Raw genomic sequence first — 12,973 nt, 5'->3', positions numbered from 1 at the left:
GATGCATTGCAGGTGCATCCATGAAATAGATCCAAAGTCTAAAGAATGTTGCAAAGTGAAGCAACATCCACATTAAATATTTTGGGACTGGAATGAAACTTCCAAAATCATACCCTCTTAACATTTCACAGATGAAAACCAGTATATGTGTGGCCAAGATGGCAAAAATTATTAATGAGGAAGACTCCTCAAGGGAGGCTGCAACAGCCTGCTTTTGTCTAAGCCTTCAGGGAAGGGTCAGATTCTGCCCCTCCTCTCCTGTCCTCCTCTGCTAAGTTAACTAAGTACAAACTACTTTTGCACTGTGGGGTGAGTTTGCCTCAATGGAAGTAAACTGAGGGACAAAGTTGGAAGAGATGAGAGAAGCTGGGACTTTTTAAAAGAAACTGAACAAGCGGAACAACAAAAGATTACCAGAAACTGTGCCTGTCAGGTTGGAGGGTGTGGAAAATGCAAACCATCGCCCAATGTGGCAATGATCAAGGGATATAAATTAGTTGATCCTAGTGAACACACAGCATTTCAGGAGAGAATCCAGCTTCAAGAAAAGTGTTTCAACATTGTTTGTTGGTGACATAGGGTTACGGATGTTTAGACAGCAAGCAAAATGGATGCACATGAAGAATGATGTCCTAGGCTTTTCCCGTGACCTGTTGAATAACCCTGACTAATTAAGACTCAGGATGTTCATTCTGAAATCACATGCCTTTCTCTGCTGACTTTTCAGGAACAAATGAGACTCACTGAAAAAGAAGCTGGGGAGGGGGGGAACCCCATTTGACTTGTGGAGACCTTGGCTGTAGTCCATACCAGATTTACAAGGATGGCACAATTTAATATCCAGGAATCCAGCAATTACCACTGAAAACAAATAGGAGTGAAGTAAAATAAACAGAGGTAATTGAAATAAAGGTGAAATGCTGGAAGATCAAGGGTCACTATGAAGCCACAGTGACACTATGAAGCCACAACCTGAACAAAAACAAGTGAAAATATTCTCTCTTTCTCTCTCTCTCTCTCTCTCTGTCTCTGTCTCCAGGTTAGTCATGTTAGGAAACAGCAATGATACTCATGATACCATTTCTCTGTTTCTTTCATTCTTTATTGTTTCTCTTCCAGGCATTCAGAGAGACGGGATATATAATGCCAAAAGAGTGTCCCTCTGATCTGTTTTTCTTGAAGGGTAGTGTAGTTTATAATACTGTTACAATGTTCTTCTATTTTTGGTTTTATTGCTTTCATAATTACCTTTTTATAGAATGCCTTGAGGGTTTTTTTTTGTAGATCTTTTTTTGGTTTGTTTGGGTTATTATTAGTATTATTTTTTTAGAAAGAAGTGTCTGAGACATTTAGCATCACCAACCAACATCAATAATTATAAAAGTATGTCTGTTTGTCTCTTCCATAGATCCAAAAATCTGAAATTTAGACCCTTGAACTTAATGTGCCAACCAAGGGGGTACTGATAGCATGCCAGTTTTTTTAAAAAATGGTTGATTCATGTGAATTAAATTAGAAAATGTCTGTAGCTCAGTGATGGAAACCCATACATAGTCCTTATGGTGGGGATTCTAGATTGTCCTTGGCCCTCTGAAATCTACAAACTTTGAATTTAAAAATGTGAGAGGTAGCCTGTAACTGTGGTTCCCCAAAACAAAGAGACAAACAAACAGGCAGCAGTTGGGAGTGACTTCCATTTGCCCAAAACATCACTTCCGGTCCTCACTAGGTGCACCAGTGCAACCCATTGAGGCTCAGGAAGAGCCAGAAGTAGCCCTTGGAGCCTCAGACATACCCTGCTCTGCAGTAGGTGGTAGTGAACATTGGTTTGCCAGATGCCACCAGGCAGTTGAAAGAGGGCTCCTCTGAAAAAGAAAGGTCTGTTGCAGAGAAAAAAGCCTTATGGTTTGATCCAAATGCTTCCATCTTATTTGGGGCTATGGAGGATTAAGCCATAAAATTTTTATTTCTGATCTTGGAACTTATCGTATGAACTTTAAAGCCAGCTCCAGCCCCCCAGGCTGCAGCTGGGACACGGGATGGAGGCAGGGATTACTGCATGCTAAATCAGCACCTAAATGCTGGCCAGCATCAGCCCGGGTCCAAGCCAGGTCCCAGCCATGCTCCACTAGCACTTTTTTGAAGTCAGAAGCTTTAAGATCCTCTTCTCCTCAATCCTCAAAAATGGATTTACCATTTGGAGAAGCGGGTTTTTTTCTTCTTATTTCTCCATACTATTTATAGTAATATCCTTGCAAGGTGATCTATATTGGACTCATAATTAACATTTATTGTTCTTCACTATCATGATGAACAGATATTTTATTGTTCATTTAATTATACTTGTGTTTGTATGAGTCTAACTAAATTTTGTGCAGTATCTTACTGTTTGTTGGTATCTGTACTTAGTGATATATAGTGCAGCCACACTTTGTTTTTCCTTCTTCCCTTGGACTAGCTACAGTTTAGAGACATCTTCTTGCACTGAGTATTACCAAAGCTGCTTCTTTCCCAGTGAAATTGTGGTTTGAAAGCGGTGTGTAGTAATGTCCCAATTTATGAAAGCTTATGCTACAACAATGTCTTTTGCTCAGTCTCAAAGGTTCTACAAGCTCTCTTTGCATAGAGGTATTTTGTTTAGTTTTGTTTTTTCAATAAGAATCTCTCTGCATCCAACCCTTTGAACAAAATTCAAAATTTGACAGTATTACTTCATTGGACAGCAACTCCCAGACTTCCCTTAGACAGCATAGGCAGTAGCCATGCTCGTTGAGGGATTCTGGGAGTTGTTATGCAGCCAAAGGCACTTTGTCAAGTCTTAAGTTAGTCCTTCAAGGAACATTGCAACAGTTCCTGATGCCATGGTCACTTTTCCTTCTACAACTTTTCTGGATTGGCAGATGGAAAGCAAAAAGAATTGCTTCAGGGTCTGATTTTTTTTCTGAAGGTTTTATGGCTGCTGACCCCCATCCCCGCATCTGTGCCCAGTGTTAAATGTACTAGTTTCTGTCTTTGTCTGCATCCTTAAAGTGCTGTTTGATCCTGCCACAGTGATTCATGGCTGCAGTTCTTAATACACATGAGTAACTCTTGAGCGACTCTGACAGGCACGATGGGGAAAAAATGCTCATGTTCTAAAGCAAATCATGTCTCATTAGTTGATAATACTGGAAGTATGTAAAACCACATCTGTCATAAAAGAATATTAAATACTCAATTACTGCTGATTTCAGATTCATGCCAAGTTCCAGCTGGTGGCTGAAAGTCAAGATGATTCCCCGGCATTTGTGGGCCGGTATTTTAAATTATTCAGAAATGTCAGCTGGTCCAGAATGTGGCTACAAATCTATTAACTGGTGCAAATCAAAGGACTTGATTTTGCGCTCATATTAATGGTTGGTACCCACTGACCCATGATCCATCTTCCAAGACTCCCACATCCTTTTCTGGCCTCATTTCAATTGTACAAGACACACTTTAGATGGGGTAAATACCCTGTAGAGTGTGTCATTGATTAGATTATGGAACTTATTGCCACAAGATGTGCTTCTGTCATCTGGTTAAGATAGCTTTTTTAAAAGAAGTAATTACAGTATTAATAAAATGTGTCTGTCAATGGGTCTGGAAGGCTTAATGGAATCTCTGTGTTAAAAACATTAAACCCCAAATATCAGATACTGTGGGCTTACAATTTTGTCTTCAGTGCTTTATTTTTAGTTTTCAAGCAGCTGGCATCAGCCTAGAGAATGAGAAAACCAAAACAGTTAAAGAGCTACCATACCTAGGGTCAAAAACTGGTCAGAATGGCGACTGCAGTCAAGAAATCAGAAGAAGACTAGGACTGGAACGAGAAGCTATGAAAGAACTAAACCAGATCCTAAAGAGTAAGGATGTACAACTGAACACTAAAGTTAGAATCATCCATCCATTGTATTCCCCATCACCATGTAAGGATGTGAAAGCTGGACAGTGAACCATCATAGAATCATAGAATCATAGAATTGGAAGAGACTGCAAGGGCCATCTAATCCAACCCCCTGCCATGCAGGAAATCCAAATCAAATCATCCCTGACAGATGGCCATCTAGCCTCTGTTTAAAGACCTCCAAGGAAGGAGGGAGTGTGTTCCATTGTCAGACAGCCCTTACTGTCAGGAAGTTCTTCCTAATGTTGAGGTGGAATCTCTTTTCTTGTAGCTTGCATCCATTGTTCCGGGTCCTAGTCTCTGAAGCAAGTGAAAACAAGTCAGCTCCCTCCTTCGTATGGCATCCCTTCCAGTATTTAAACAGGGCTATCATATCACCTCTTAACCTTCTCTTCTCCAGGCTAAACATCCCCAGCTCCCTAAGTCATTCCTCATAGGACATGGTTTCTAGACCTTTCACCATTTTAGTTGCCCTCCTTTGGACACGTTCCAGTTTTTCAACATCCTTTTTGAATTGTGGCGCCCAGAACTGGACACAATATTCCAGGTGGGGCCTGACCAAAGCAGAATAGAGTGGCACTATTACTTACCTTGATCTAGATACGATACTTTTACTGATGCAGCCTAAAATTGCATTGGCCTTTTTAGCTGCCGCATAACACTGTTCACTCATGTTCAGCTTGTGGTCTACTTGGACTCCCAGATCCCTTTAACACATAGTCTCGTTCAGCCATGTGTCTCCCATCCTATATCTGTGCATTTTATTTTTCCACCCTAAGTGCAGTACCTTGCATTTCTCCGTGTTGAAGTTCATTTTGTTAGCTGTGGCCCAACTTTCTAGTTTATTCAGGTCATCTTGAATGTTGATCCTGTCCTCTGGAGTGTTAGCTACTCCTCCTAATTTGGTGTCATCTGTAGATTTGATCAGTATGCCTCCAATTTTGCCCTCCAAGTCATTGATAAAGATGTTGAATAGCACTGGGCCCAGGACAGAGCCCTGTGGGACCCCACTGGTCACTTCTCTCCAGGATGAAAAGGTGCCATTGTTGGGTTCGGCCAGTCAACCAATTACAAATTCATGTAGCAGTTACCTTGTCTAGCCCACATTTTACAAGCTTGTTCGCAAGAATGTCTCCCATCCATACGGGGGCCACCATGATGATGATGACACCATACAGTGACTAGACAGTGCTATCAGGAAGTGGTGTTATGGTGGCACCCTTTCCTGTTTGCAGCACCACAAAAAAGAAGCCGCTCTAGGCAGCTTCTTTTGGGCAGTGCATCGGTGCTGCAGCATGAGGCTGCTGCAACACCAACTCGGGGCAAAGACGGGTGGTATAGAGCCACTCGTCTGTCGAGCCCCTAAGTTACATCAACTTAGTTATAAATGTACAAAATGTACTTTTAGTTACAAAAGTATCATCTTCTGGGCCATCCATTCTTACATGTGGCACGTTGTTATCAGTACGCTGATGACACTCAAATCTATTTCTTTATGTCCCTGACTGTTACAGTGACTCAGCCTCTCCTCTAGATGCCTTGCTTGGGTCAGTAATGGGCTGGATTAGGGAAAACAAACTCAAATTGAATCCAGATAAAATGGAGGTACTTGCAATAGGAACCCCAGGTCTGGGGAAGGAGCTTTGCCAACCAGTCCTGGATGGGGTCACACTCCCCCTAAAGGATGAAGTTTGCAGTACTCTTGGACTCGTCCCTGTAGTTGTCATCTCAAGTAGATGCCAGGAGTGCTTGGTACCAACTTTGGTTGATACATCAACTGTGTCGTACATGCACTGGTAATCTCTCATTTAGATTTGTGTAATGTGCTCTATATGAGGCTACCCTTGTACCAAGTTCGCAAGCTTCAGTTGGTTCAAAATGCAGCAGCCAGATTGGTCACCAATTCTTCTAGGTTTGACCACATAACACCAGTTTTAAAATCACTTCATTGGCTGCCAATCAGCTTCCAAGCACAATACAAGGTGTTGGTTATTACCTTTAAAGCCCTACATGACTTGGGCCCGAGTTACCTGCGGGAACGCCTCTCCCTGCACTCCGCCCCGCACTCTCAGAACATCCGAACATCCGAGAAGAATTTGTTAGAACAACAAATGTTTAGATTAGCAACAACTTCCCAAAGAGCCTTCACTCTAGCTGTTCCTAAATTGTGGGATGGTCTTCTGGAGGAGATCCATCTTATTGCCTCCTTGGAGGCATTTAAGAGGGCAGTTAAGATATATTGACTAGTGCATTGTTATTGCAAATTGATGATACTGTAAGTTTTAATGGAATTATCATTGTATTGTATTTTACTGATATGTTTGTATGCATTTTAGTGGTTGTAATCCCTCCTCGATCCACCTGGGAGAGGCGGGAAAATATAAATAAACATTATTATTATTATTATTATTATTATTATTATTACTATTATTATTTTATCTTAGCAGCCAGCTGCCACACCAAGTGATAGACGTCTGTTCTTCTTCTGATTGGAGTGCAGCAGGATGATGTTTTCAGTCTTCTCCCACCAGTAATCTGTGGTGCAATAAGGAATTTTGACAGGAGTCCTGCTTCCGATTGTCATAACCTCCCTTCCAGTAGGAAGGGACTGGAAACATCATTGTGCAGCACCCTGATAATGAGCAGAACCAACCTCCATCACTTGGAGCAACTCCCTGGAATTTAAGGTGGGCTAAAGGGGGGGGGGGGGTTGCAATGGTGCCACAATCATGAATATATAGTATTACTGACTACAGAGCAGTTACAGACCAGTATCTCTAGGTTACAAATCTATAAACTTTAATAGAAAATTTTAGCCATTGTCTTTGACCAATTGCCAATTGTTTTGCCAATCCTCTTCACCAACAGGCTTTGCAAATCCAAGCACTGCAATATCGAATGTGTCTCAAAGCAGTCTGCATAATGCATTGCACATCTACATGAATGGATCCATGTCTGAGGTACAAGGATCAGCCAATGACCCTATCTTCATACTTCACCATGCCTTTGTTGACAGGTAGGTTTGATGCATCCTAGATAAAATGAATGTCTTACATGAATTTTGACAGGTATCCAGACTATGGTATCTTTTAGATGTTATAAACCTGGCATTTTTCTTGACATACATACTAGATATCTGTTATTATTTTATGTCTGACACCAGTGCTTTGGTTGTATAATATTATCCTAAGCCCTTCTTGTTTTTCTTTAAAGTAAAGCTACCCTAAAGGCACCAGATCCTAAATGATCTTTGAAGTTAAGCAGAATCAGCTTTGATTAGTATTTGGATGGGAAGCTGTCGTATACCTTTTTGACATATGTACTACTGCTACTACTACTGTATTTATTTATATCTCACTTTTCCTCCAATGTATTAGATGTCTGTTATTATTTTATGTCTAACACCAGTGCTTTAGTCATATAATATTATTCTAAGCCCTCCTAGCTGAACAGTGGATTCTTCAGGACTACCCAAAAGGCACCAGATCCCATCTGATTTTGGAAATTAAGCAGTGTCAGCCTTGATTGGTACCTGGATGGGAGACCACCAATGAATACCAGATGCTGTCGGCTATATTTCAGAGGCAAAATCATCTCTGAGTATTCTTTACCTAAGAAAACCCTTTGAAATTCATGGGGTCACCATAAGTTGGTAGGCGACATGAAGGCACACACACACATACACACCACAGGAATCTCAGTTTGATTCTAGGATGCTAAGAGAGACGAATGTGAGGAACTGGCTGAGCTGCAGAAGTTCTTTTTTCCCCCCAGCACTGGAGGGCAAGGTCCAAACTATTCAAGTTTCTTTAAGCTGTGTCAATCTTTTTAGAAATGCAAATACCTACAATGTTTATCTGTATTGGGAATGTAGAGTAAGGAAGGGGGATTTTAACCCTTTCCTCTTTCGAAGCTGCTGTTTGCATTGCTGTCCCAATGCAATTAACAGTTTCAGAGGGGAAAAATTCATGCAATTTTGACTTTGAGTTTACACTTTATGTGTGATTATGGCTGCATCCACACTGGAGAAATAACCCAGTTTGGCAGCGCTTTGACTGCCCTGGCTCAAGGCTATGGAATTCTGGGAGTTGGAGTTTGTTGTGGGGCCCAGAGCAGTGATTTCTCCAGTGTGGATGCAGCCTATATTTCTGTGGCTGGCTACCTTTGCTAAGTGTGTTAAGGAAAGGAGAAATCTGTGTTGTGATGCTCGTGTAGACCTACAGACTAATTGGTTTATCCTAGGAAGCGAGTATATAAAAGCAAAATGCATCTAAGTTTAAGCAGGTGGATGGTGGATAACAGAAATGAATGGGACTGCTGTTTCCCATAGAAAATAACTTCAGGCCGTTATTGCTTTTGATGTAGAATATTAACTATTGTTGGAACTAGTGGTCTCTGTCTGCTAAAATATTTTGATAGCAAGATAGCAAGAGTTATTAACAAAGAAGAAGACAGAGAAACAGAATGGTTTCCATTTGGCAAGGAGATCAGGTCAGGCTACATTTTATCAACCTATCTGGCTAAATTGCACACTAAACATATCATATCTGTGTGCTGGTCTGTTGTTGAATGGCAAGTCCTCACGGTGTCTGTTTAATTAATGATCCATTGTCTGCTGGGGAATCCCCCTGACCTTGGGTGGTTTTCATTTGCATTTGCTGGGTCTTGATTTTCAGGTCTGGTAGCCAAACTTCCGTTACTTCAAGGGTTTCTTCTTTCCTGTTGAAGTTGTCCATAAACACCTCGACAACTTCAACAGGAAAGAAGAAAACCTTAAAGTAAACAAAAAAGTTTGGCTACCAGTCCTGAAAAACACCAAAATCAAGACCGAGCGCATGCAAATGAAAACTACCCAGGGTCAGGGGGATTTCCCAGCAGACAATGGATCATTAATTAAATAGGCACCCTGAGGCCTTGCCATTCAGGAACAGACCAACACACAGATTAACATGTAAATCACTTCCTCTCAACCAAGTATATATATACCCTACTCACTCCCATGCCAGCATTCTCTAAAGATGCCAGCCACAGATGCTGGTGAAACATCAGGAATAAACTCTTCCAGAACACAGCCACATAACCCGAAAATGCCACAAAAAACTAAACATTCACCTTCTTTACTACAGCATGCTGACTCATGTTCAAGTTATGATTCCTGAGCAAGGTAATTGCATTAGAAAGGCACAATATACATTTTTTCAGGCAAGCGGGCAAGACAAAAAGTGAGCTCTCAAGTCTTCCTGTATTAAAAAATACAGTCAAAGTAGTTTAAAATGTCTGGGAATAATAACGATTTCAAGAAGGGAGGGACCATAGTCATTCCTATGGTGATCTCCCATGATGGTGATAACCTAATGTCATATTCTCCAGCTGTCCTAGTTTGGCAGGAATAACCCCAGTTAGGGGCTGTACAGACCACCCCTAAGAGGTGAACTGTTGCCGCCCCTTTTAGAGCCAGATTGAAGCCGCAGCAACCACATGCTGCAGCTCCAATCTCACCTTTCCACTGTGCAAAAAGGAGCTGCAAAAAGCGGCTCCTTTATGTGCCATGGAAAGGGTGCCTAAGCCACGGTGGTGCAGCTTTTCTGAGCTCTTTTGGTGTTGCATCATGTAGATTCAGTGCCAGAGGAGCACCATGATGTCATATGCTGTGTAGTGCAGTGCACGTCATCACACCAGCCCTGGGGTGGAAACAGGGCGTGCATCATGTAGATGCCATGCCCCAACTCTGCCCCCATGCCAGTCCAAGATGCTGGTCTGTACAGCCCCTTTGTCTTTTTTTCAGCTTCATTTAAAATGTCCCAGTTTATTTCTCCTCCTTCCACTTTCCCATTTTATCCTCAGCTTATAAGTACTCCAATTGCTGCAAAGTGAGATCAACGTGAAAAAGGAGTTTACATTCCATTAACTCAGCAAAAGGGAGTGGATGGTGTGGAATCATGTCCTTCCTAGTAAGCTCATGCAAAAGCAACTGTTGCAGCCTCTCCTAGCTTGTCTGTTCTTCCTTATTAAAATTCTATGATTCTAATAAATGTTGTCATCATAACCCAATTCTGATCTTGCTTGGCCCCACATGTCTCAGTTTTCTTCTGTGCAATGTTGGACAGTAAGTGATATTTTCATGATGCTCAAAACTTAGTGGTTTGATGGCATCACAATTAATCTAAGTGCCGGAAATTCATATATGGCTTGCTTCCTTTCACCTGTGTGTGAGGTGATCCATCTTGAGCTTGAGGATTGATTGATTCATATTCATGCTGCAGTTCAGACTTATAAAAGGCCCTGCATGCATGTCAAATATTATTATGATTACTACCTTTATACATTTGGCATTCACACAGTGAACCTCAAGCTGCTTCCAGCCCTCGCCTCCCCCTCCAATGACGAAGTCAGCTCCAAATAATATACTGTGGAGCTGCATGAAGTATAGCTGAAATCCACAGTAGACCTGCAAGACAAAGGCAGGTCAAGAGGCAGCCATTAACGATGGCCTTCCGCCCACACTTACAGTAAAAAGCCAAGAAATGTTTTCTGTGTCATTTGAAAAGCTAGTCAGTGCTGGACCTGGATTGATCCATCCTTCACTGACTTAAGAACTGTCTGGTTTCTCCTTCTGGCAATGACTACACCAATAAAAGTGTAGTGTTTACAAGAATGGACAGGGATTTGGGAGATCCAGGTTCAAGTTCTCCTTGGATAACCATGGGCCAGTCACTCTATCTCAACTTGTATTAATTCACTGGATGGTTTTGAGCCTGGGGTATAAATGTAACTAAGCAATAAAATAATGAGCTTTGGAAAATAGGAGTTTTGATGCATATTCTCTAACATTTCACAAATGAAAACCGGGAAACATGTAGCCAAGCAACATCAGAGTGTGCTCAAGATGGCAAAAGCTATTAATGATTCAGAGCACACAAGCAAGGCGAGGATGCTGTAGTTAGTTTTTGCCTGAACCTATTGGGAAAGGCAAGAGTCTGCCCTTCTCTCCCCCAACCCTGGCTAAATTAAACAAAAATGAAAACCTGCTAAATTAACAGTACAACCACATTTGCCCTTTAAACTCAATTTGCAGCAATTGAAGGAGGAGGAAGAGAGAAGTGTAGCCGGCTCAGTCTGGGGCAGAAAAAACTGTTAGAGTTAGCAATTTTTGTGCATCTATACTAACTCTAGAGCTTCCATGGACTCTATTAAACTGGATCACTTTGAGTTTGTTCATACCGATGAAGTGGACAAGCTTCTTGGAAGCAATAGGAAGACGACATGCTCTCTCGATCCCTGCCCTTCTTGGCTGACCGTCCAGGGTGGCGATGCTGTAACACTATTGTTACAACGTATTATCAACACATCATTCAGGGAGGGAAAATTTCCATCAAGTTTAAAGCTAGCAACAGTCAAACCGTTGCTCAAAAAGCCCTCCCTGGACCCCCTGGTAAGGAACAACTATAGACCGGTCTCATTGTTGCCATTCTTAGGCAAGGTGATTGAGAGAGCGGTCGCTGTCCAACTCCAAGCAGTCTTGGATGAAACCGATTATCTGGACCCATTTCAAACTGGCTTCAGAGCAGGTTATGGAGTGGAGACTGCCATGGTCGCCTTAGTCGATGATCTCCGTCTGGGCATCAACAGGGGAAGTGTGACCCTGTTGGTGCTTTTGGACATCTCAGCGGCTTTCGATACCATTGACCACGGTATCCTTCTGGAACCCCTGAGAGAGTTAGGTATTGGGGACACTGCATTCCAGTGGTTCCATTCCTACCTCTCGGGCAGATTCCAGATGGTGCAGCTGGGGGACATTTGCTCCTCTAAGAGGGAAATGACATCTGGTGTCCCTCAGGGAGCTATTTTGTCCCCTACTCTGTTTAACATTTACATGAAACCGCTGGGAGAGATCATCCGGAGACACGGGGCACAGTGTTATCAGTATGCTGATGACACCCAAATATGTTTCTCTGTGCCTCTGACTGATGCAGTGACTAAGGATGGCATCTCTCCTCTATATGCCTGCCTGGAGTCGGTAATGGGCTGGATGAGGGAAAACAAACTCAGCCTGAATCCAGAGAAAACGGAAGTACTGGTGATAGGTCCCCCAGGCCTTAGAAAGGAAATTCATCCACCTGTCCTGAATGGGGTCACACTTCCCCTGAAGGACGAAGTTTGCAGTTTAGGAGTACTTCTGGACTCGTCCCTGCAGTTGACACCTCAAGTAGATGTGACGGTCAGAAGTGCTTGCTATCAACTCCGGTTGATACGCCAACTGCGACCCTATCTGGGCCAAAGGGACCTTGAAACTGTGGTACATGCTCTGGTAACCTCTCGCTTAGATTTCTGTAATGCGCTCTACATGGGGCTACCCTTGTACCAAGTCCGGAAGCTTCAGTTAGTACAAAACATGGCAGCCAGATTGGTCACTGGTGCTTCCAGATTTGACCATATAACACCTATCTTGAAAGATCTTCACTGGCTGCCCATTCGCTTCCAAGCGCAATACAAGGTGTTGGTTACTACCTATAAAGCCCTACATGGCTTAGGCCCAAGTTACTTGAGGGACCGCATCTCCCCATATGATCCGCCCCGCACACTCAGAACATCTGGGAAGAACTTATTGGTAATTCCACCTTCCAAATATGTTGCCACATCCCAGATGGCCTTTTCAATGGTGGCCCCACAGATGTGGAATGATCTACCTGAGGAGCTCCGTCTGACAACCCCCCTAGAAACATTCAAAAAGAGGCTTAAAACTCTTCTTTTTTGTCAAGCCTTCCCCCCCTGAAGAATGAAGCTGCCTACTCTGTTGCCATCGATTCTCTACGCTTACCCCTGAATGTGAACGATTGTGTTTAAAATGTTTGTGATTGCATGGTTTTATTATTGGATTTTATCTATTTTATGCAGTGTTTTTTATGGTTTTTTAATTGTTTGTACACCACTTTGATCTGCGGAAAAGCAGTATATAAATAAAATTTATTATTATTATTATTATTAACTGCATGTTTGCATGTTTGACTACTGGTATGATTTACCACTCTCTCCTTGTATTACGGATAC

At 42.3% G+C, this 12,973-nt stretch overlaps 1 protein-coding gene across 2 annotated transcripts in view; it reads left to right on the top strand.

Moving 5' to 3' along the window:
• LOC149320070 (tyrosinase-like) overlaps positions 1-12,973 on the top strand; it is an 81,160-nt gene that overhangs the window by 48,821 nt on the left and 19,366 nt on the right. For both annotated transcript variants that reach the window (XM_089508263.1, XM_089508264.1), the window contains exon 3: positions 6,794-6,941. In XM_089508263.1, coding sequence (XP_089364389.1) covers positions 6,794-6,941 — 148 coding nt within the window. The remainder of the gene's footprint in view (positions 1-6,793; positions 6,942-12,973) is intronic.

The sequence above is a fragment of the Sceloporus occidentalis genome, unplaced genomic scaffold, assembly GCF_023333645.1.
Source record: "Sceloporus occidentalis isolate IW3139 unplaced genomic scaffold, rSceOcc1.0.p SCAF_2, whole genome shotgun sequence".
In the NCBI taxonomy this organism is placed as follows: Eukaryota; Metazoa; Chordata; class Lepidosauria; order Squamata; family Phrynosomatidae; genus Sceloporus; species Sceloporus occidentalis.
The sequence above is the reverse complement of the archived record's forward strand: the minus strand, read 5'-3'. Positions and strand labels throughout refer to the sequence as shown.